The 20,518-nt window shown below is 39.8% G+C and overlaps 1 protein-coding gene across 3 annotated transcripts in view; it reads left to right on the top strand.

Moving 5' to 3' along the window:
* The window catches only part of ARMC9 (armadillo repeat containing 9), a 294,287-nt gene that overhangs the window by 54,750 nt on the left and 219,019 nt on the right, over positions 1 to 20,518 (top strand). For all 3 annotated transcript variants that reach the window (XM_068281283.1, XM_068281282.1, XM_068281281.1), the window contains exons 5-6: positions 1,866 to 2,021; positions 7,716 to 7,808. In XM_068281283.1, the coding sequence (XP_068137384.1) occupies positions 1,866 to 2,021; positions 7,716 to 7,808 (249 nt within the window). The remainder of the gene's footprint in view (positions 1 to 1,865; positions 2,022 to 7,715; positions 7,809 to 20,518) is intronic.

Raw genomic sequence — 20,518 nt, 5'->3', positions numbered from 1 at the left:
GGAGGACAGAGCATTCCATCGATCACAGTGGACAAATGGGACGCAGGAGAGAAGGAGATTGAGGAGTAGAGGTAAGTATGACCTGTGTATGGTCATTTTTACTTTTTATTTTCAGTTCAGGTTCTCTTTAAAGAGAATCTGTATTTTTAAAATTGCACAAAAGTAAACATACCAGTGTGTTAGGGGACATCTCCTATTACCCTCTGTCACAATTTCGCCGCTCCCCGCCGCATTAAAAGTAGTCAAAAACAGTTTTAAAAAGTTTGTTTATAAACAAACAAAATGGCCACCAAAACAGGAAGTAGATTGATGTACAATATGTCCACACATAGAAAATACATCCATACACAAGCAGGCTGTATACAGCATTCCTTTTGAATCTCAAAAGATCATTTGTGTGTTTACCTTCTGTCCCCTTCTTCTCTCATGCACTGAACATTACAGGCTTCCTGCAGACAGCTCTGCCTGTGTTTGTAATTCCTCAGTATGTGTCAGCCAGCTACTTTCACAGCCTAATGCTGGGAATACACGGTTCGTTTTTGCCTTCGTTTAAACCTTCGTTTCGATTGTGCCTTTTGTCCTTTTCGATCCCGAAATAATCGATCATACGGTTAATATCACCACCCACGGTTTCGTTTTTTTTTTCGATTCTGATGGTTTCGTTTTTCCAATGATCGAAGGCTGCAAAGAAACGAAACGAAAATCCCTTTTTACAGGGACGGACTAGCATAAACGAATATATAATCGATCTGAACAGCCATCAAGCCTACCAATGGCTCGATTAGATGGATAAAGAGAGATAATATCAAACATGTTCGATCACTAGTTCGTTTTTGGGGTCTATTAATCGAAACTATAATGAGATTATGACTATTTTCACATACGTTTTCAACACTCGATTCGTTTACCGAACGAATCGAAGGCTAAAACGAAGGCAAAAACGCAACGTGTATTCCCAGCATTACAGAGGAGGATTTTTATCCAGCTCTCTTCTATCACTGATAAGATAGCAGAGAAGCTGCTGGCTTATGTAAATAAAACACACACTGGAGTGTGCATAGAGGAACAGACCAGCACGGAAGAGTTGGCAGCCTTCCAGACACAGGCCGACAAGTCTGACAAGGGAAAGATGCATTGATTTATTACAGAGACCGTGATAGTACAAAGTGCTGCAGTGAGCCAGAACAGATTACAATAGGTTTAGGAACTTGTAGGATGGTAGAAAAAACGTTGTAATTTTTGTTACAGAGTCACTTTAAGGTAGTCTTACGGTATTTAGATAGCAATAGATTAGGTAAACAATTGGTATGTTCCAGATAAACATTTTTTACCTAATCCAGCGAAGAACTAACATTTTCAATCTATATATTATTGATACTTGGATGGAAAATGCCAGAGTTTTTATAGATTTTTAGTAGATTCCAGTTTGTGTCTGTAAGACTTACATGGAGAGCAGTTTTATAAGCTCCTCTCAGACATAGGCCCATATACAATTAACTGTTTTTCCTGAGTTATCTACTAGGTGGTGAAAATGTACTATCAAAAATCTTTTTGAGTATTTTCTTGCTTGCTGGTGATTTTAAAAGGTGTGAAAATATCACCCCTAGGAGAAAATGTGAATTGCATATGGACCATAGTGTGAAGAGTTCTGTTTTTACTATTATAAATAAAAAATACAGTACATAATAATAAAGTGATTTTCAACACTTTTTTTTTTTTCTTCTAATTTTATGTAGTCACTTCTGGCCGCTGCATTATCTTTTATGAAGTAAATCCTACCTCAATTGTAGTAACTTGTAAGTAAATATGAGTTGGTGTTCTTCATCTATAATGTGTGCAATTTAACTATTTTCTGGTATATTTAGGATCGAGCTGATTGTGAAGAACGAATTTCCCAGTTCAAAACCTACTTGGAGACTAGTGGTGCAGCTTTAAGTCAGACGACAGAGTTCCTTCCATTTTATGCTCTCCCATTTGTTCCTAACCCAGCGGTTCATCCATCCTTCAAAGAACTTTTCCAGGTAAATAAGGCTTCAAATGGAACTATGAAAACAAAAACAATAAGTATATTTTTGAACTTTGTCAGTTCTTACGGGCTAAAAATCTACTCAGCAGCACTGAAAAGGCTCGGTGTTTCTTTAACAGTTTCACAGCATCAGAACTTTGTTTTTCTTACCAAAACATCATTTTTAGCTGCATTTTTATCTAAGCTCCACCCATCAAAGAAAAAAAGCCCAGGCTTTTTTTCCCTGATGCTGTGCAGAGCATGATGGGATTTCCTATGTTGTTGTCCAAGTTGCCTAACAACTGGGAGAGGTGATCAGGACACAGGACAGTTGGAACTGTGTCTCATGCTCCCTGTCACCTCCTTTCAACCAAAAAGATGGCTGCCATCATGAAATCAAATATTTGCCTGTTCTTTTAAAACAGTGTGGGTAAGAGATTATATTATCTATCTATTTTAATTAACATAACTAATGTAACTTAATGACAGTATGTTTGGCTGGAGTTCCTCTTTAAAACTCCTGAAATGAAAGGGATATGGAGGCTGCCATCTATAATAATGCAAATTGCCTGACTGCCCTGCTGATCCCTCTAATACTTTTAGCCATAGACCCAGAACAAGCATGCAGATCAGATGTTTGACTGGATTTGCCACATGCATGTTTCAGCTGGTAGATCCAGACACCATTGATGCATAAAAGATCCACAGGACATTGGGTAATATGCATTCTATATATAATACCACGGTGCGCTCCTTCTTGACATCCAGCTGCACCTAGAAAACGGTGCTCCACATAGCATAATACCGTCTTCCTCAATAAACAATTCCCAGTGAAAAAGTGCCACTTGTGCTTGCACACATGATTATCCACTATTTCCACACTCACAGAGGCTCACCACATAGAGGTCACCTCGCTGTTCAGGTGGGTCTCACATTTAATATTGTGTTTACCTATGGCTGTTTTCAAGGTGGATACACTATAGCGAGCCCTGAACTGGAACATTTTGTGACTGAATGCTGTGGTTCAGTTTATTTATTTATTTATGAATTCTTTATAATTTAATTATATCAGATAATTTTTAGTAGTTCACTGGAATACATAGAGGAAGGGAAGGTGCAATACACGGAATGAAGTGTATGATAACAGTGGCGCAGCAAAAACGTACAACAGGCAATAAGCATTGTTTAAAAGGAAATAAATATGGCAGCCTCCTTATCCTTCTCCCTTCAGGTGACATTTGGGACACGACACCAAATAATAGTGCGTAATACTTATTGAAAAATAAGTACTCTACAGGTGACAAACTTCAAAAACATGGTGAAAAAAACATAACTCAGCGAACAGGACAAATTCTAACTATCTAGTCAATTCAAAACGCAATAAGCAGCACACAGAGGCCAAGTAACTGATAAAGATCACAGTCTGGAGCAAGAAAATGTTGATGCCATTTTATCTTGGGACTACTATGAAGAACTGTAGGGACAAAACAGTTTATAGGCCAACCGATGCTTCATTACACTTTAGTTGCAAATATATCTGGGTGATATGAAGGGAGTAAACATGTTGCTCCCAGTTCCTTTTAATATAATAGGAAAACGTTGGAAGAGGACATATGGCAATATGCTGTGCTTTTATGTGCCATGTTCGTAAATCTGGGATTTTTACTATGTCATATTCTTGAAACGTGTGCTGTTCTATAAGCATTGTAATGCTTGTCAAAGTGCTGCACTGAAAGCTAGATTTTACATCCGTGTACTGGCATCCCTGATGTGACTGACATAGAAACTGTAAGGATTCCTCCTGTGGCGTGTTCTGTCCATTGCGGTGGAGCCGCAAACGGACCGTTCTGGCTTGTCAGCCTGCATTCAGTTGTGCATTCGCAATGAGTCACATTGTCATTTGCAATTGCTCTGCAGTTCTGGGCAGCTCAAGATGCTGTCATCATTCCACCAATGGCTTACTACAGCTGAGCTGCAGCCAGATAGCCTTGGATTTCCTGCATGTTGTTGCATAGTACTGCATGCATTTGTTATGATAGTCTTTCAGCTAGCAAATGGTAATCAAGCCAGCTCAGGATTGAATGATTACCATTCAGCTGTGTGGAGATTTGCATGCTTGCATCCATTGGCTGATGCTAGCATAAAAGTCTGCCTCCCCTTTCAGACCTCGCCCATCATAGCATTCAGCTCTCTGAGTTGTCGTTGGGTCTATGCTGTGAAAGTTGTTATTGTAAATGTATAATGCCTTGCTCTGTATTGTCATGTCTGCTGGATGTTTGCTGACCTGCGGGGGCTCAGTGAAATCCTTCTGATCCTGATAGTTAGATTCTGCCAGCACCACGTTGGTGACTTGTAGTATTCCTTCTAGCCTTGTTTTTGAGGACGAACTATAGCAGCGGTTGCCATTAGTTTGCTCCTACCAGTTAGTCTTGTCTATCTCAGTGTGAATGTCGCCGTCGCTGGAACAGCGACTAGATTGGCTGAGCATTCCGTCTGTCTGTTGTTTGTCTTGTTAATCACCATTACTTGTGCTTAGCTAGGTCTTGATAAATATATATGCAGACTTGCTAATATATATTTATCCATTAGTTGAGTCCTTTGTTATTTTCTTTATTCAAGTTACGGAGATTTCTCAGTTACTGTGTTAGCTAGTCAGTTTAGCATGTTTCGGTAAGTTGTGCTTATCGTGATCACCCGTGCTTAGTTAGCATAGTTGTGTTGCTATTAGTTACGATCTTTCCTGTAGTCTTGCCTGTGTGGATGCTTGCTGGTGACTTCCGTTAGCCTGCTTGCTCTGCTTCTGTGGACATGACTGTGAGCTGCGGTTGCTACTAGTTACACTCCAATCTATAGCCCTGTCTTGTATCTGTCTGAATGCTTGCTATCGCAAGAGCAGCGCAATATCGCACTGTGCTGCCATTGCATCTTATTTGTAGCGATATCGGAAGCCCAGAGCTGCAGTTGCTCTGGGCAGCCTGTGTAGCCTCTTCCATTATCCAGCTCCTAGCCTTGTTGTGCTGGGTGTTCAGAAAGTATGAACCCCCAGCAGTACAGAAACCTATCTTGAGGCAATTGTAGCCTACTGGGCTAATCAGATATCACACACACACACACACACACACACACACACACACACACACACACACACACACACACACACACACACACACACACACACACACACACACACACACACACACACACACACACACACACACACACACACACACACACACACACACACACACACACACACACACACACACACACACACACACACACACACACACACACACACACGTCTCTAGATGTGCAAAGCTGGTAGAGACATGCCCTAAAAGACTGGCAGCTGTAATTGCAGCAAAAAGGTGGCTCTACAGGGGGCTGAATAATAACACACACCCCACTTTGCAGTTATTTATTTGTAAAAAATGTTTGGAATCATGTGTCATTTTCACTCCACTTCTCACTTGTACACCACTTTGTATTGGTCTTTTGGTCTTTCACGTGGAATTCCAATAAAATTGATTCATGTTTGTGGCAGTAATATGACGAAATGTGGAAAACTTCAAGGGGGCCGATACTTTTGCAAACCACTAGATAGATAGATAGATAGATAGATAGATAGATAGATAGATAGATAGATAGATAGATAGATAGATAGATATAGATATGAAAAACTATTTGCCCCCTTCCGGATTTCTTATTCTTTTGCATGTTTGTCACACTTAAATGTTTCTGCTCATCAAAAACCGTTAACTATTAGTCAAAGATAACATAATTGAACACTAAATGCAGTTTTAAATGATGGTTTTTATTATTTAGTGAGAAAAAAAACTCCAAATCTACATGGCCCTGTGTAAAAAAGTGATTGCCCCCCTTGTTAAAAAATAACTTAACTGTGGTTTTATCAAACCTGAGTTCAATTTCTGTAGTCACCCCCAGGCCTGATTACTGCCACACCTGTTTCAATCAAGAAATCACTTAAATAGGAGCTATCTGACACAGAGAAGTAGACCAAAAGCACCTCAAAAGCTAGACACCATGCCAAGATCCAAAGAAATTCAGGAACAAATGAGAACAAAAGTAATTGAGATCTATCAGTCTGGTAAAGGTTATAAAGCCATTTTTAAAGCTTTTGGACTCCAGTGAACCACAGTGAGAGCCATTATCCACAAATGGCAAAAACATGGAACAGTGATGAAACTTCCCAGGAGTGGCCGGCCGACCAAAAAACTCATCCGAGAGGCCACAAAAGACCCCAGGACAACATCTAAAGAACTGCAGGCCTCACTTGCCTCAATTAAGGTCAGTGTTCACGACTCCACCATAAGAAAGAGACTGGGCAAAAACGCCTGCATGGCAGATATCCAAGGCGCAAACCACTTTTAAGCAAAAAGAACATTAAGGCTCGTCTCAATTTTGCTAAAAAACATCTCAATGATTGCCAAGACTTTTGGGAAAATACCTTGTGGACCGACGAGACAAAAGTTGAACATTTTGTGGAAGGTGCATGTCCCCTTACTTCTGGCGTAGAAGTAACACAGCATTTCAGCAAAAGAACATCATACCAACAGTACAATATGGTGGTGGTAGTGTGATGGTCTGGGGTTGTTTTGCTGCTTCAGGACCTGGAAGGCTTTCTGTGATAGATGGAACCATGAATTCTACTGTCTACCAAAAAATCCTGAAGGAGAATGTCCGGCCATCTGTTCGTCAACTCAAGCGATCTTGGGTGCTGCAGCAGGACAATGACCCAAAAAACACCAGCAAATCCACCTCTGAATGGCTGAAGAAAAACAAAATGAAGACTTTAGTGTGGCCTAGTCAAAGTTCTGACCTGAATCCTATTGAGATGTTGTGGCATGACCTTAAAAAGGCGATTCATGCTAGAAAACCCTCAAATAAAGCTAAATTACAACAATTCTGCAAAGATGAGTGGGCCAAAATTCCTCCAGAGCGCTGTAAAAGACTCGTTGCAAGTTATCACAAACACTTGATTGCAGTTATTGCTGCTAAGGGTGGCCCAAACAGTTATTAGGTTCAGGGGGCAATTCCTTTTTCACACAGGGCCATGTAGGTTTTGAGTTTTTTTTCCTCACTAAATAATAAAAACTATTATTTAAAAATTTAAAACTGAATTTTGTGTTAAATTATGTTATCTTTGACTAATAGTTAAAGGTTTTTGATGAGCAGAAACATTTAAGTGTGACAAACGTGCAAAAGAATAAGAAATCAGGAAGGGGGCAAATAGTTTTTCATGTTTACCTGACTTTATTTTTCATGTTATGTGTGTGGATTGTACAGCATACCGTCATTTTTAAGGTACCTGGGCTTTTTAAAAAGTGTGTGATAGAGAAAAAGTCATGGTAGCGGCTGATAATGACTGTGCTGTTGTAAAGAACATGGAAAGAAAACACATAAAAATGTTCCTCATTCCTGTGTATTTTAGTCATCTAATCCTCTCCATGCTATATGCGCAGTCTGTGGGACCGCTTAACTGGAGGAGTGTTTTGTGATGGGGTAAATTGAAGTTTGTAATGTCTAGGATATGAATTCCTAATAGACAATTTCTGTTGCTTGTCACATTATGATATTGTCCATGTAGTCCAGCATGATTCCAGTTGCATCAGCATAATCAACATTATATTGTGTGATGTGTGCTTACATGCTGTGTGTATTTAATGTGTACATTATGTTTCATTGTCAGGATTCCTGGGCTCCTGAGCTGAAGTCGAGGATAGAGAAATTCTTGTCTGTGACCCTTAAAGCTGCTTCCACTCCTCGCCTCCTTACATTGTATGTATCCTTTGCAGATCTTATAACGCGATTGGGTAACTTTTGCTGAAAGTTGTTGTTGCTGTATGCCTTTTGCTTCTAGGTATATGTTATATATATTAAAGCACACCTTTTATTACAAAAAATGTTTCAAGTAAGATGCAGACAAGAGAAATGGATTTCACACATGATGAAAGCTCAGGGCAGAAATGGCTAAGTGATCAGGATATGCAGTCACTTCCAGTTTTCAGCAGATTTGCCCACTTAAAGCGGAATGAAACCCAGCACTTTTTCTTTTATTTACAGCATATTATATACTACCACCATTTTATTTTACTAGAACAGCATTCAATTAGTTAAACACAGAGCTTGAAAGTTCAGTGCAGAGAAATCTGGACGCATCCGAAGTGTAGATAATGTTATCTTGTGTTTACTTAAATGTATCAAGTGAGGAATGTGACACATTCTCTGACTGTGCAGAAGCTCCTGGATACAGAGAGAAACTCAAAGCATTTCTGCCTTCAATACAAGATGAATAAAACCCGTTATGAATACAATGCAAAGTCAGCTCTCAAAGCAAAAAACTTTTGCACAAATGCAAATATGATAACTGTATGGCATATAAAAAGTAGGATCTGCTGCGCAGGTGTCCGTTATTTTTACAAAGACGAAGGGCACCTGTGTTGCTCTCTGTTGCAGAGTTAACCCCGTTCAAGTGTGTACGAAATGCTTGCAGGAGAGTGTTGTTGGGAATGCACTGTTGCACAGCGCAAAAGTGTGCCAATCAAAGTGGGCTGTCTATGCACAGTGTGATATCCTTGCGCATCGTACATTGATATGTGCTGCTGAAATCCACTCAGTGTACCCAGGCCCTTAGTCTTATAGAAACTGAAATGGTAAGTCAACCTTTTTACAAAACCTTGAAATATATATATATATTTTTTTTATTTAATTATTTGAACCAAAAGTCTTTAGCATTTCAATAATGACTGACTAGTAACCACAGAACAAAAAAAAAGGAGAACATAACATGCAAAGTAATGTTGTATTTTTAGAATTGTTTGCCCATCTGACCCAGATGTGGAAGAATGTGTTGGGGGGCAGCCCCTATACTTATAAACCATTTTTAAAGGGCATTGGTGACTTCACCTTTTATTTCCAATCTTCCGGTGAAGGACGGATGGGGGATAACCATCTTACGTCAATATGTTGTGTGACAATAAATAGGGTGTCTATAAATTAGGATTTATTGTAGTTAGGTAGGTCTTCATTTGTTAGGTTCAATAATTCTATATGGAAGGATGGGTAATATAATTGCGGGACAGGTAGAGCCAAATCTTCAACACTAATTGTATTTTGCAGAATAGTGTATTTAAAGAAAACCTGAACTGAGGTAAAATAAAAAGACTTTGATCTATACTCACCCCACATAGCCTATCTGGTCCTCTCTCCATCCCCTCATTCCACCGCTGTCCTCCTGGTGAAGTAATCAGACTAGAATGTTGGAATACAAGTTGCAAAGTGCGATTATGATTTAGAAGCGATTTTACAATATGATTTTGATGGGCTTTTCACTGAATGCTAGGAACACCAGGAGAGTCTGTAGAAAAAAATGCAGCATGCAGGACTTTTGCAATCAGGAAAAAGCACATTGAAATCGCATTGCAATAAAATTGCATTAAAGTTGCGTGTAGTGTGAAAAAGCTCTAAAATTCACCCCATCAACAACTGAAAGAAAATTAAGGTACCCAAACATTACTCGATTTGCAGCATTGATATCTGACAGGCAGATTCGATCATGAGACTGAGGGTGCAACATGGACGCCCAATTGTAATTTTGATTGTAAAAGATCAAATAGTGATCGCAGCGCTGGTAATGCAATACAGATTAGATACTAAGGCAGCATAGAGAATATGGACTGGTGTCCCTAGGACCATATAGAGAATACAGCAAATGATAAAAAAAGACTCTTGCGCCCGAGTTGTCAATGCACTAGAATTTAATAAAAGAGAGATAAGAGCACAATAGCTAAATAGTTTATATATCAGCTGGATGCTCACCCACCACAGTCACAGTACTAGACCACACTATGGGGTCACTGGTTCAAAATGGCCCGTTTTGATCACTGGAAAACGACCGTAACCCAGTGCACCCTGGGTAACTCGACTGTGCAGTGGAGCAGATGAGCCTTGATAAAGTAAGCTATAAATTCAAGAAATTATAAAAACAGCACCCAACGTAACATAGATTGCTATAATATGGCATAAAAAAGTAGTGACGTCTCACTACAAAAAATATACTGTAAAATCTGCTGCGCATGACATGTCAAAGCATTCAAAAAATGTTTAAAAGATCATTCCTTATAGAAGATATAGCATCCTGAGTGGTTTAAGGATGGCGACCTGCTGGAGGAAGATAGACAGTTCTAAATCCAGAGTCACTGTGGTTAATGCGTACTCACGCTATTCCAGCGCGTGGTTCCGAATGGCAGGTGAAATACAGAAGTCCGGCTAGAGTGGAGAGGGGAGAAGGAGGTTAATCTGGAGAGAAGCTCTATCCTGGTGAGCCGTGGCCGCTAGCTCGATACAGGAGAGTCCTGGTTTGTCAGATGTTGCTGCGGGGATGGTGACCCCGTAAACCGGAAATGCTATTCAGTGACGTCACTCACAAGGTTGCACCAATCGCGCCAAAGCTTTTCGGAAGGTTCCGCCTTCCTTCATCAGGGCTTAGTGGTTGGTGTTTAGCCTGTCCTTATATCCTCCCTCAACTCCTCCCCCTCTTTGTCGTTCAGCTGTTAAAGGCAAAGAGCTCAATATCTTGGTTTAAACCTGCTGGGGCTAAAGTATTTAGAGTGAAGATCCAATAGGATTCTTGTTTAGACATCATTTTAATGTAGTCTCCTCCTCTCCAATCTTTCACTACATCTTGGATAGCGTAGAATTTCAACAGTCCCAATTTTCCTTGGTGACAGTGTTTAAAATGTTTCCCCAAGGGATATTTTTCATCCTCCTTTTGGATATATTTAATATGCTCCGTTATTCTATCCAACAGTTTCCTTTTAGTTCTTCCAACATATTGTTTCCTACATCCACATTCTATCACATATATGACACCTCTACTGTTGCAATTAAGATGCCCTTGTATACTGAAATTCTCTCCCGTACTTGATGATTGAAATGCCTCCCGTAGTGTTTCTTTTTTAGTGCTCCTGCATGGAACACAGAAAGTGCACCTTTTGAAACTACCCCCCTCAGAATATGTTTTTTTGTGGTTGTTCACAGTGGGTGCAACTATTTTATTTAAATTAGAAGCTCGCCTGTACACCACATTGGGCCTTTCTGGTAGAATACCATTCAGTGTTTTATTATTCTGAAGGATATGCCAGTATTTATTGATGATTCTTTGAACCCTAGGTGCTTGCTGGGTGTATTGCACGTTGATGCACAGTGGATGTTCATGTTTTTTTTTTCACTTTTTCCTTAATCAAATCATCTCTATTCAATCGTTTAATTTCATCTTCTACCCTTGCTAAATCTTTCAGGGGGTATTTTCTATCTAAAAAGCGCTGTTGGATGAATCCTGATTGCGTTCCATAATCTAAAATACTGGAGCAGTTCCTTCGCAGGCGCAAATATTGGCTCTTAGGAACATTTGTTAGCCATCTTAAGAGATGGCAACTGTCCAAATAGATATAGCTATTCATATCAACAGTTTTAAAGTAGGTTTTGGTGTTTATATGGTTGTTTTCCACAAAGATCGTTAAGTCCAAAAAATTTATTTCAGACCGACTTTGCTCACATGTAAATTTCAGATTGAAGTCGTTGACGTTGAGCCAAGTAAGGAACTGCTCCAGGCTTTGCTCACTCCCTCCCCAAATAAAGACCACATCGTCTATGAAACGTTTCCAGAGCACGAGCTCCGCACCGGGACCCTCCCGGCCCCTTAGGACCATCTGTTCCCAGTAGGCCATGAATAAATTAGCGAATCCCGGTGCGAAGCGCGTGCCCATCGCAGTTCCGACCAGCTGTAGATAAAAATTTCCATCAAACTCAAAATAATTATGTGTTAATGTGAATCTGATGGCTTTGGTAATAAAATCTACCTGCTCACGAGGAATTTCAGTATATTCGGCCAGAAAAAATTCCACCGCCTCAATTCCCTTTTGATGATCAATGGTGGTGTACAGGGAACTACCGTCCGTAACACATAAGATATACTCATCTTTCCACTCCACCTCCGCCAAGATACGCAAAATGTGGCCAGTGTCCTTGAGATAAGCTGGAGTATGGACAACAGCTTGTTGTAAAAAACAGTCAATATACTCTGATAGATTGGTAGTTAAAGACCCTATCCCGGAAATAATCGGCCTTCCGGGTGGGTTAACCACACTCTTAGGGAGGTGGTAAAATACCGGAAGCCTAGGGTGAGTCTGTAGAACATAATCTGCCTCCTGTGAGGTCAAAATTCCCTCATTTTTCCCTTAATTAATGAGCAAGCTTCAAGTCACTCATAAAACCTATAACTGGATTGTTCTTAAGTGTCCTATATGTCACAGTGTCTCCAAGCTGTCGTTTTGCCTCTCTCATATATTGGACCCGGTCCATGATGACCACTCCTCCCCCCTTGTCAGCTGGACGTACTATAATGTCTGGATCATCTCTCAAAGTTTTAATGGCTGTCTTTTCACCTCTTGTTAGATTCGAAAATTTGGTGTCGTTAATCTTTTTGATGTCATTGAGTACCATAGTCTCGAACGTTGACATTGAGTCACTCACTTCTGTCCTTGGAAAGAAATTGGACTTGCTTTTCAGAGCAGAATGCATATAGACATCATTATCATCCCTCACAGGGTCCCTGAGTGGTTTTTTACTAAAGTACTTTTTTAGGGCTAGCTGTCTGGTGAATTTCTTGACACCTACAAAGGTGTCAAATTTATTAAATTTAGCTGTGGGGGCATATTTTAAGCCCTTTGATAACAGAGAAACTTCTGAAGTGTTCAAGATCCTTGAACTTAGATTGAAGATCCCCTCACTCGATTCACCCGGTGGTAACTCTAGGTGCAGGGTCTCCTTTTTCTTGGACTGTCCTTTACCCCTACTCCCCCTGTACCTTGGCCTGATCTGTTGTCCTTGGAAAAAAAAATGATTGGTGATTCTTGGTTCTCGTGTTAGCCTGGGATTGGTTCCGTTACCGAACTTTTGTAATTGTGATGTCTGGGATCTAGTTCTACGTCTAGTATCTGGTCCCCTATCTGCCCTTTGACCCACCTCTAAAGCTGTTCTATAGTCCAGAAACTTCAAAGGTTTACTCAACCTTGGAGGTCTGTCTTGTAAATCCATAAGGGGAGCATATCTATTTGATGTTAGTATTGGTGTCTCAGTTACCTGCTGCTCAGGACCGGTGGCCCCTCTGCATATGTTGCCGACCTCTGTTCCCCCTAGCTCACTTAATGGGATAAGGTCCACACATCTGTCACCATTCGTAGGATCGTGTACCTCGGTGGGCATGGTGCTGTTTTTATAATTTCTTGAATTTATAGCTCACTTTATCAAGGCTCATCTGCTCCACTGCACAGTCGAGTTACCCAGGGTGCACTGGGTTACGGTCGTTTTCCAGTGATCAAAATGGGCCATTTTGAACCAGTGACCCCATAGTGTGGTCTAGTACTGTGACTGTGGTGGGTGAGCATCCAGCTGATATATAAACTATTTAGCTATTGTGCTCTTATCTCTCTTTTATTAAATTCTAGTGCATTGACAACTCAGGCGCAAGTGTAATTTTGATTGATTTCTGGCTGAATTCGGAACGATTGATTCAACAGTGTGGAAAGATAATGCTCGAAAGGCTTAATCGGGTGCGCAGTAGTATCAGCGTTTCCTGACAGCCGATGGATTGCCAGATGGTCTCCACCCATATGTAATGTATCCCCAAACCACCCCTCTCCTCCCCTGGACCACGTGACCTGACCAAAGGAAAAGCAAGACATGAGGGGCTCCAAACTCTGAATATGAATTGAAATGTGAGACTGATCATAAAGTCTGATAAGTGTGCTGTACTGTTCCAAAGAGGTCCACTCCTGGTGAACTGCAACCAATAGGTCTCCCTCTGTTCAGCTTTTCTCCTCCTCCTATCACAAGTAGAAAAATGCATTAAAATTAGCTGCAGTTCCATAGCATTCACATTGGATCTGACTCTCTCCTGGCTTCACCCAATGCATTTTGTCCTCCAGATTCTTCAGGGGATCAGCCAGGATCTGGTTGCAGGGTGCGTTGACATTCAGTTTAGCAAGAATAGCTCTCTGTAGCACAGATAGCGAGTAGCTTAGCTTGTGCTAACTGGTGAAAGACTTGATTGTATGGTGGTAGCTGATTCTGAGATACGTAGTTACACTATGCTTTCCCGGTTTCATTTCCTTTGATGTTATATCAGTTAGACAGGGGGGACACTTGTCTTTCAGTTTTCTGTGTGCGTTGTTCTGCATGTGTTTTCTGCCCACAATGGCCCATATGCAATTCACTTTTTCTTCCGAATTATCTCATAGGAGATAATTTTCATCTTATCTATAAAATAACTTTACAGCATTTTCCAATTGAAAAAGTACCTAAACGTTGGAGAAAAAATACTTTCAAAATTGTTTTGAGTATTTTCTTGCTTGCGGGTGGTTTAAAAGGCATTTTATGACAAGGTGTAAAAATAACATCTAGGAGAAAACTCAGGAGAAAAAAATGAATTGCATCTGGACCAATGTGTTTTTGTTTGCATTTTTCCACAGCAGCTAATGTAATTGATAGAGAAAACAAAAAACATGCAGAATTATCCTGCAGAATGTCAGGTTTCTTTTCTATGTGCGAAAAACGCATGAAGTGTAAACAAGCCCATTAATTAAAGTGGAATATAACCCTGCATTTCAACTTTGCTCTAAAACATTATTTACAGCATATTATATGGAACCAGCATTTTTTTTTACTAGACCAGCATTGGAAGGGTTACACACAGAGCTTTAAAGTTCCGTGGAGAGAACTGCTCCCGCAGCCGAAGTTTAGATAGATACATTTAAGTCAACAGAATGTAACAAGTGAGGAATGTTACACACTCTTTGGCTGTCCTCCAGCTCCTGCACAGTCAGAGAGAGTAAGTCACATTCCACATTCCACACTTGTTATATTTAAGTAAACAGAATGTATCTATCTAAACTTCGGCTGCGGGGAGCAGTTCTCTCCAGGAACTTTAAAGCTCTGTGTGTAACCCTTCCAATGCTGGACTAGTAAAGAAAAAAAATGCTGGTTGCATATAATATGCTGTAAATATGTTTTAGAGCAAAGTTGAAATGCAGGGTTATATTCCGTTTTAACATGAGTTCAATTTTTCTGTGCAGAAAACGCGCAAAAAAACAGTCAAGTATGTTCCCTGCCTTAAAGAGCATTGGCCAAACACAGCAGCAAAACTGATTTGTGAATAGAGAGACTATACAGAGCGCAATGTCTTCTCTAATGTGGAATAAACCACTTAAAGCAGAATATAACCCTGCATTTCAACTTTGCTCTAAAACATTATTTACAGCAGGGCTGCCCAATAGGTCGATCGCGATCTACCGGTAGATCGCGACCGCCTTCTTGGTAGATTGCGGCCTCTTGGCCGCGTCTCGTATGTTTGTTGCTGCCAGCAGCTCATCGTGTTTAGCTGCTGGCCGCTGGCCAATAAGGATGCAGGCAAGGAGAGAGGCGGCGCGGCCGCTACGTCATGGCTGGGGGCGGCGGCGGGCAGCCTGCAACGTGCGCGCTTGTAACGTGCCCGGCACCACCCCAAGCCATGACATAGCGGCCGCGCCTCCTCTCTCTTCGCCGCCTCTTCTCCCATGCATTCTTATTGGCCTGCCAGAGTCTCTCCTCGCCGCCTCTTCTCCCCTGCCTGCCTGCCAGTTCCAGGAGTCCAGAGGAACTGGCTAACCTAGGCTGCAGGTACATATACCTGGCTAACCTACACTGGGGGCCCATATACCTGGCTAACCTACACTGGGGGCCCATATACCTGGCTAACCTATACTGAGTGCACGTAACCTATGCTGCGAGCACATATACCTGGCTAACCTACGCGCACGGGGGGCGCGTGCGTGCGTGCTTAGCATTTGAGACGTTGGTCGATCTCCTGGCCTCGGCAAATTTTAAAGTAGCTCGCGAGCCGAAAAAGTGTGGGCACCCCTGATTTACAGCATATTGTATGCAACCAGCATTTTTTTTTACTAGACCAGCATTGGAAGGGTTGCACACAGAGCTTTAAGTTCCATGGAGAGAACTGCTGCCGCATCCGAAGTTTAGATAGATACATTTAAGCAAAACAAAATGTAACAACTGTGCAATGACTCTCTCTCTGACTGACTGTGCAGGAGCTGGTGGACAGCCAAAGAGTGTGTAACATTCCTCACTTGTTACATTTTGTTTACTTAAATGTATCTATCTAAACTTTGGCTGCGGGGAGCAGTTCTCTCCACGAACTTTAAAGCTCTCTGTGTAACCCTTCCAATGCTGGTCTAGTAAAAAAAAAAAATGCTGGTTGCATATAATATGCTGAATATAATGTTTTAGAGCAAAGTTGAAATCCAGGGTTATATTCTGCTTTAAGCCTATTTGGATGAATATATTTGTCCAGTGTACTTGTGGAGACTGCACCATCAGTTTGTTACTAAATGAGGCATATGCAGTGTTTTAACCATGAAGAGTTGTAGAATACATTTTGGTGTGTCTTAAAGCTTGGGCGCATAGAAAATGGGTAGGGACAAACTCAATCCAACATAAAAAAGTAATTTTCCAAACTAAGATCAAACTTGGGAAAGTCTTGGCAGAACTACAAGAAACATATGTGGTCACATTTTAGCCCTGGTAAGTTGCAGAAAGGAGTTTAGAGAGTTTTAGGGTTCAGGCCTATGTCTTGTGTGTTTTTTTTAATAATGTAATAAAAATAATTTATTTTTTTGTATAGCGCTTTTCTCCTGTCGGACTCAAAGCGATTGCGAGGCAGCCACTAGAGCGCACTCAGTAGGCAGTAGCAGTGTTAGGGAGTCTCGCCCAAAGAACTCCTTACTGAATAGGTACTGGCTTACTGAACAGGCAGAGCCGAGATTCGAACCCTGGTCTCCTGTGTCAGAGGCAGAGCCCTTAACCATTACACTATCCAGTCACAAACTGAATTAAAAGCAATTAAATTTTCACATATTCTGTACCAAAATAAAAGACTTGTAAAATGAAAACAAAGTGACAGAATATAAGAAAAAAACATGTATTGTTACCTTAGGAACTTTGCTTTTTAAATATGTATGCCATGTGGGTATATTACTATTATTTTTGAAAATAAGGTCTCATAATCATAGATGAGAAAGCAAAAAACACAAAACAGAAAAAGGCACCTTTATTTCCAAATACAATATTGTCATCATAGCAAGTCAGTATTTATAGCAAAAAGTATTATAGCAATGGTGACAGCCCGCTGTTTTCGAACTTGACGTCCTTTGTCAAGCCATACAGTAAGTCCGAAACAGCGGGCTGTCGCTATTTCTATAATATTTTTTGCTATAAATACTGACTGAATATCATTTTAATGGCGTTTGAATAAAGAGCATTATTTTTACTCAACTTGGTGGTGCCAGCTCTGTGGATTCTGTTGCTATTGGGCCACATGGAACTGTGACCGTGAGCTAAGGCACACCGAAGTCTTATCGCATGGGTGCTTCTTCATCTTCGTGACAAGTGTTGTAATAACCCGGATGGATGAGCAAATAAAGTTTGTAGGTTTAAAGTGGACCCAAATTAAAAATACAAGATTTCAGAAATAAAATCTATTTTCTAAATTATAATAATAAATAGCAGCCTCTTTTCAGCTGCATGACAACAAATATAAAATATTTTACATTTATTGGAGGAACTCTCCCTTTGTTTCATATTGCTAGGACAAAATCCGGCAAACTGGTGGAGTAGATGGTGTCCAGCAAAGGAGGAATTGCTAATGGCTGCCACCTGTATAACCCTAGTTATGAAAAGAGAAGGGTGAAAAGCATGCACTGAAATGCTCATAGGCTTGAAGGAGTGTTTATTTATCTTTGTATGTGTCAGAGTGGTGCAACTAAATATTTTGAATTAAAAAAATTTTTGGTTCGGGTCCGCTTTAACTTAGCACTGTTTATTGTAAAGCTATATTGGATTTAAATGGGGAAATAGTGCGTTTTTTCTATTATTTACCTTAATTCCCCTTTAAAATGCATAGAAAATAAGGTCATTACTAAACAAGTTTCACACACTAAAAGCCTGATTTGTCCTGAAAAAAAAACAACAACAATATATAGATAATTTAGGTGTGATTAGTAGTAATAAAGTTATTGACGAATGAATGGAAGTCGTGCTAATACGTGAAAATTGCTCTCGTCCAGAAGTGGTTAAAGTTGTCGTGGGACTGATCAGTGTTAGTAATGGTGTAGAGAAAGATTGGAAGTCTGGGTTAAGTGCACATTGTACTTCTACTTTATTGTTACTCTGTGAAACTTTATTGCCCAACTCCTACCTCATAGAGCTATATAAATCCATCCCTTGCACTAATGGGGGCCAAACATTATGAAATGGCTGTATGCAAGTTGAATGAGTATGGTTCTGTAAAGCCTATAGGCACACAATACAACAGTGGCTCTGGATGTGTGCCTGTCTTACAGGGACATAAATGAATGATTTGCATGTTCAAAAGTGATGCATCGTGTTCCCTCTTGTTCTCGATGCTGAATAATTGGAACTACGTTTGGTTTTAAGAAGGCAGTTCTGCCTACAAGCATTCACTTTTCACTTGTTGGCAGATAAAAATCGTAAAAACACCTCTTAAGTGTTTATAAGTATGTCAAAACAGCTTGAGTAAGGATGAGGATAAATGAATATGTATTTGTTTACTTTCATTCTTTTCTGTAGCTTACTCAAAGAATCATGCATTTTTGTAAGAAGTCAGATCTGTATTTATTCAGTAATGTTAAAGTCTGATGAAAGATGAGGAACAGTACAGAGGGCTTCGTTATAATGGCATGATATTTCCCCTAAGTTTTTAAATGGTTAAACTAAGCAATAATGACACATGCCAACTGTCAGTATGTTTACCAGTTCTCGGGCTGTAAAAACAAAGTCCATAACAGTTTAGGCTCTCAACACACGGGGTACTTTACTTGTACTTGACATATTTAGTCCATTACAGTTAATTTTGAAATAAAAAAAAAAAAGATATATAAAATAACATAAGTATTTATAGTTTATTAAAAGCATCAGGAAATGTTTGAAAAGCATTCATACATTTTGAAGGATTTTTAAGAAATCTATATACATGAAGGGGTATTCGAGATGTTACTCACAACAGGGGTTACTTGGTAAACAGTCATAAATAAAGCAGTACATGCTATAATCATTTTAATAAACACTGATCTAGAGTAATTGCGTGTACCTTCTATCCATATGCAAACACTGTGCCGTTTTTTAATAAGGGATTTTGGTTGTAAAGAAGTTAAATGATATAGCTGCACTGCATTGCTAACCACCTCATTTTGGCTTTTGTACTCTACTCATCCATTGTCGTCAGTACTTTGAGTCACTAGTAAGTAAAATGGTCAGTCAACAGCCTGAAAACTGAGAGCACCTGATCTGTATGCTTATTCTGCATCATAAAGACAGAAGATCTGCCAGGACCAGCCAACTAACACTTTTTATAAGGAGGTCAGCAGTGGAAACTGTATCTTTGACTGAGCACATTTCTATCAGAATTGTAATTTGAATTGTAAATTTATAGAGCCGCCTTGTGGGCATTCACGGAAATACACGTTCATTTAGAAATCTCAGATAATGTGACATCTGATTTTCAAAATTTTACACACATCTGATTTTCTAAAATTTTAGTTTTAGAACAAAAATATTAAAGATCTTTTATTATCTGTTAATTGGTCCCAAAAGGCACATATCACTAAAATCACACTTCACAGAAATAAATGCCAAATGTCAGATAGCCATGTCAACTCCTGCTGTCAGTGTACCAATAATTCTAACCTGGCTATTGCCATCTGATTAACCACAATCGGACTTCTTTGTACATGTTGTAATGATGGCTAACAGATTATTTCTCTTTCGGGACGTATTACTGTGTTTAGCCTATACCAAAATACTAGGAATAGGAACTTAACAAAGAGATTTTTGTATTCATAACAAGGAAACAAATAATAATACTTTAATAAAATAATTTCCTGCCATGTACCCTGTGGATTTATGTGAATTGTGACTTATAGTGATCAGTCCACACTAAAGAATAAACAAATTGTCCACAGTTAAAGTACACCTATTCTGTAAATTGAATTACACCTCATACCTCTCAGGTGCTAGTTCAGTACCTGTTGATTCATGATAAGTTTGATTTATTGTAAACAGTCCCTAATAAAGTAGCATTATAGATAAGCACACCTATCCTTCTGCAAAAAGAGAATTGCACCTTATACCTGTCAGCTGCCAAGTCAGAGATCCACCAGCAATGCCTTATCGATTGGCCATGCCCCTGCTCAATTTACTAAATTACTTAATTTTGTACTTTGTCAGATTTATCTTGTTCCAGAACTTGCCTTGCTTTCAACATCCTCCTTGCCAGTTTATTACAGAAGCCCGCTCAAAAGATTGTGTATAGACTGCCTCTGGTCTCCAATTCTATTTTTTGTAAAGTTTATCTAGTTGATAAAC

This window comes from Hyperolius riggenbachi, chromosome 4 (genome assembly GCF_040937935.1).
Source record: "Hyperolius riggenbachi isolate aHypRig1 chromosome 4, aHypRig1.pri, whole genome shotgun sequence".
NCBI classification, from domain to species: domain Eukaryota; kingdom Metazoa; phylum Chordata; class Amphibia; order Anura; family Hyperoliidae; genus Hyperolius; species Hyperolius riggenbachi.
This window is presented reverse-complemented; position numbering and strand designations above follow the sequence as displayed.